Genomic DNA, 3894 nt, shown 5'->3' on the forward strand with positions numbered 1-3894 from the left:
TATATTCATATAGGCATGTATAAACATTTATACATATATATAATTTTTATACATAAGTTATACAAAATGTATATATATTCATATATGCATGTATGTATACACTGTGTACACCAGTGCGGGACAAACACTAGGAAGGAGCGAGATATATAACTATGCTTTTTGATCTTATCATATTTTTTTTTTCTTTGTAGCACTTGTAGAACACAAGGCTTTCCCATTTTCTCCTGCCCAGACAGAAACAAGGTGAACTTCACTCCGAGCGGCTCGGCCTTCTGTCCAGTGAAGCTGCTGTGTTCGTCTCTTTTCCCGTCAGATGATGCTGCTCGCCCCAGTTCACTGGATACTCAAACTTCAGGACAGACGTCTGGTCCATTTACAGAGGCCTCAGCACAAAACAGCTTCCCGCTGCGGCCCGTGTCCTCAGAATGCTGCAGTATTAGGAAGTGCCTGCTGCTCAGTTAGCCAATCACAGCTCAGATCTCAAACAGCTGACTTTTCTAGGAAATGTATTACTTGCTAATGGTTGTCCAAAAGGACCATCATGTTGAACTTTGTCTTGGGGTTTCATGTAATTCTGCTGGAATGCACAAATCTTTACTAACCAGGTAAAACGCATTAGATATGACAGATAATCAACAGGCCAACATCCAAAAATCTGCTTCATGCCTTAACACATAACTCTGTGGCTGGACGATATAGCTAACTAACTATATTTCAATATTTTAGTCTTTTGATGATTTTTTTTTTCCTGTAGAAGAAATCAAATTTCACCCAGTCATTATGTTGCCAGCAAAAGGATTGCAAATATATTGCACATATTCTGTATGCTGCTCAGCCCTAACATCCATACGTTTATTGAACAGTATGGCTTTGTGTTTTTAGCCTCTTTGATTCATGTGACACTGTTATGGTGTATAAATATGACTGCTGGATGCTCACATTAAAGTGACATTTTTCAAGATATAATATTTGCATTAATTTCTCTGTTTTTTACTACAACTATGTGCTTCCTATTTTTTAAACTGCATATAATTGGTTGGGTCAGGGATTTTTAATGTTCGTATTAAACAGCAATGAACATTCTAAATAAAATCAAAAAAATTAATATATGAAAACTAATAGTCATGGAAATGTTAAATCTTACTATAGAAATGGGGAACATAATTTTCTTTCTTCTGGGAATAATTAAATATATTTCTCTTTCGAAAATGTTTTTAAAGGAAAGTTTCTAGTTAGCAGCACGTAATTTGTAGTATGTATATTATAAAAGGTATAGTCCCACTACTGGATAAAATGAAGCTGCTTTTATTCATTTCATGCCATTCAGGGTTACAGCCATATTACAAATGGAAGAAACACACGAGTATAACACAAAATTGTATGGCATTATTTGGTGTAGTGGGATATGATTTATTATGATGCATATTTTACTTTGTCTCGTAAAGCACTGATAAGAACTGACTTCAGTAAGGTCTTTTGGTCCCATTGCGTATTGTGGAATCACATTTACAAATCTTTATTACATTTTATTGCACTTGCATGTAAAAATATGTATGGTGAAAGATAATTTGACCAGGCACACAGACACTAAGAAATACAGTTAACCAACAGATACATAAATGTTTTACCAAAGTTTGATTGGTATGCATGACAAAAATAATAGAGTATAATAGCCAGGTTCTGCAAGTAAAAATCCCATTAATTGTCTCTCATAATGTTTCCCCTTTCAACAAACCTACAATGAAAACCTGTTGTTTTATTATTATATATGCTTTTCCAGAAAAATTACTTCCAGAACCAAGCCTGTAAAAAGTGAGCACAGTTGCTTTATATAACAAACACATCTTAACATCTTCAATTTATGTACACCTTGTCTTATTAATAGCTGCTTTCACATCAGGTGAAGTTTCCATCAGCTAATATAATATATAATATTCATGAAAATAAATTAATTGAAGGACTGTAATAAAGTCCTCTCATATTTAAGGCTTCTGAAATGCAGCATTAGTTTTAGTTGACGGCACTAAATTAAGACAAAATACCTACTTAAATAACATTTGCATTTCAACTTTCTATTTCTTAACTGATCAAGACGACATTTAAAAGAAATGACAATAAAAAAAATCTGAAATCATGCAATATCACAACATGCAAACCCAAACTACTTACTGTTGCTGATAATGATAATGTGTCAGTAGTATATACATTTATGGAATACAAGAAAATCCACATTGTTATGGCAATTCAAACTGCCTTGACAATACTAGCAAATGGAAAAGAATCAAGGCCAGAGTGATTATTATTAGTTTCCTTTGGCAGCAAGTGTGTATTCATGAAATAATTCAGATTAACTGCTATGGCATAGAGAAACCAGTGTTGATATCTGTCCAGTGCAGGCGTCTGTAGGCCTCTTGTGCCACAAGAGCGATAAAGTGCAGCTGTAACAGGACAGATTACGCGTTCAGTAGCTCGTGTTCCTCATCGGTTCGGCCGATCGCATCCGGGTTTGACAGCGGATCCAGATCGGCAAGCAGATTGAACCAAGCAGAGAGATCTTTTGAAGTATCTGTAATACAAAAAAAGGATTACAATGATACGTTATTTGTTTGTTTGTAAAGATGCATTGTAATATATACAAAAATGCAACAAAGTTTGGGGTGTAAATATTTGGTCTGAAATGTGGTCAATCAATTTTATTTATAATTTTAGTTTATTATTTAATCGCTCTCTGTTTACACTCTCAAAACTGGATATGACTGACATATTATAAATAGCTCTTGTCATATTTACCTTTCACTGCAGATTTGGAAGAGATTTGACTTGCTACAGATGAGTTTTCAGGACTATTCTGTGGAATAGCTGTTGTCCGACCTGTAATACAGATCATATTCAAAAGCATTTACAGTAGATGTACACATCCATTCAAAAGTCTGAGGTCAGAAAATAATACTTTTTTTTTATTCAGCAAGGACACATTAAATTATGGAAGCCCATTTCCACCACAGAACAAAAAATTCTGAATTGTGAGAGAAAAAAAATCTAAGTCAGAATTACAAAACGTAAACTCAGAATTCTGACAGAAGATACAGATTTCAGTCTGTTCGTGTCTACGTGGACAGTTCATGTTCAGAATAAGCTGCCGAGTGAAGCAGACTTTCTGTTAGATCATGTTTCTGCAGACCTGAGATTGTGGACTGTAGGTCGTTCATGTTCTGGTCGAGTAGAGTCGAAGGCAGAAAGAAAGCGGGCTCGTCCTCGGGGGGCTGTGTCTCTGCTCTGCTACTGCCGGTCGGATCATCTTCTCCAAACACCTCACGCCATTCCTGTGAGAAACCCCTGTCCTCCAGAGAACTGCTGCCCAGGATCTCATTCAACAAACTCAAGCCATCCTTCTCCTGACCGCCAGAGAAAGTGTCATCATTTCCTGTATATACAGTGCAAAGTCACTGCTCAACAATGTTGAATTCAATTATTGTGTCCTATGGATAAAATTCAGTTTTTATGAAAGCTTTACCTGTTTGCATGAGGCTACTGCTCAGAGTTTCTTCTTCAATTGAAATAAGCCTGGAAGAGAAGACATAAGTGATTAGAGGTTAATATGTGACCCTGGAGCACAAAAGCAGTCTTAAGTCGCTGGGGTATATTTGTAGCAATAGCCACAAATACATTGTATGGGTCAAAATTATTGATTTTTCTTTTATGCCAAAAATCATTAGGATATTAAGTAAAGAGCATATTCTATGAAGATATTTTGTCAATTTACTACTGTAAATATATTAACACTTAATTTTTGATTAGTAATATGCATTGCTAAGGACTTCATTTGGACAACTTTAAAGGCGATTTTCTCAATATTTAGATGCACCCTCAGGTTCCAGATTTTCAAATAGTTGT

At 35.4% G+C, this 3894-nt stretch overlaps 2 protein-coding genes across 2 annotated transcripts in view; one reads left to right on the top strand and one right to left on the bottom strand.

Annotated features, from left to right (window-relative positions):
• LOC107592170 (glucocorticoid-induced transcript 1 protein-like) overlaps positions 1-933 on the top strand; it is an 8089-nt gene extending 7156 nt beyond the window's left edge. Inside the window, exon 6 of the mRNA XM_016281571.1 lies at positions 192-933. Coding sequence (XP_016137057.1) covers positions 192-462 — 271 coding nt within the window. The 3' untranslated portion in view covers positions 463-933. The remainder of the gene's footprint in view (positions 1-191) is intronic.
• Positions 934-1303: 370 nt separating this feature from the next.
• The window catches only part of ica1 (islet cell autoantigen 1), a 9524-nt gene continuing 6933 nt past the window's right edge, over positions 1304-3894 (bottom strand). Inside the window, exons 12-13 of the mRNA XM_016281509.1 lie at positions 2791-2871; positions 1304-2566 (exon numbers count right to left, since the gene is read on the bottom strand). Coding sequence (XP_016136995.1) covers positions 2454-2566; positions 2791-2871 — 194 coding nt within the window. The 3' untranslated portion in view covers positions 1304-2453. The remainder of the gene's footprint in view (positions 2567-2790; positions 2872-3894) is intronic.

Source organism: Sinocyclocheilus grahami, unplaced genomic scaffold, assembly GCF_001515645.1.
Source record: "Sinocyclocheilus grahami isolate Dianchi unplaced genomic scaffold, SAMN03320097.WGS_v1.1 scaffold150.1, whole genome shotgun sequence".
Lineage (NCBI taxonomy): Eukaryota > Metazoa > Chordata > Actinopteri > Cypriniformes > Cyprinidae > Sinocyclocheilus > Sinocyclocheilus grahami.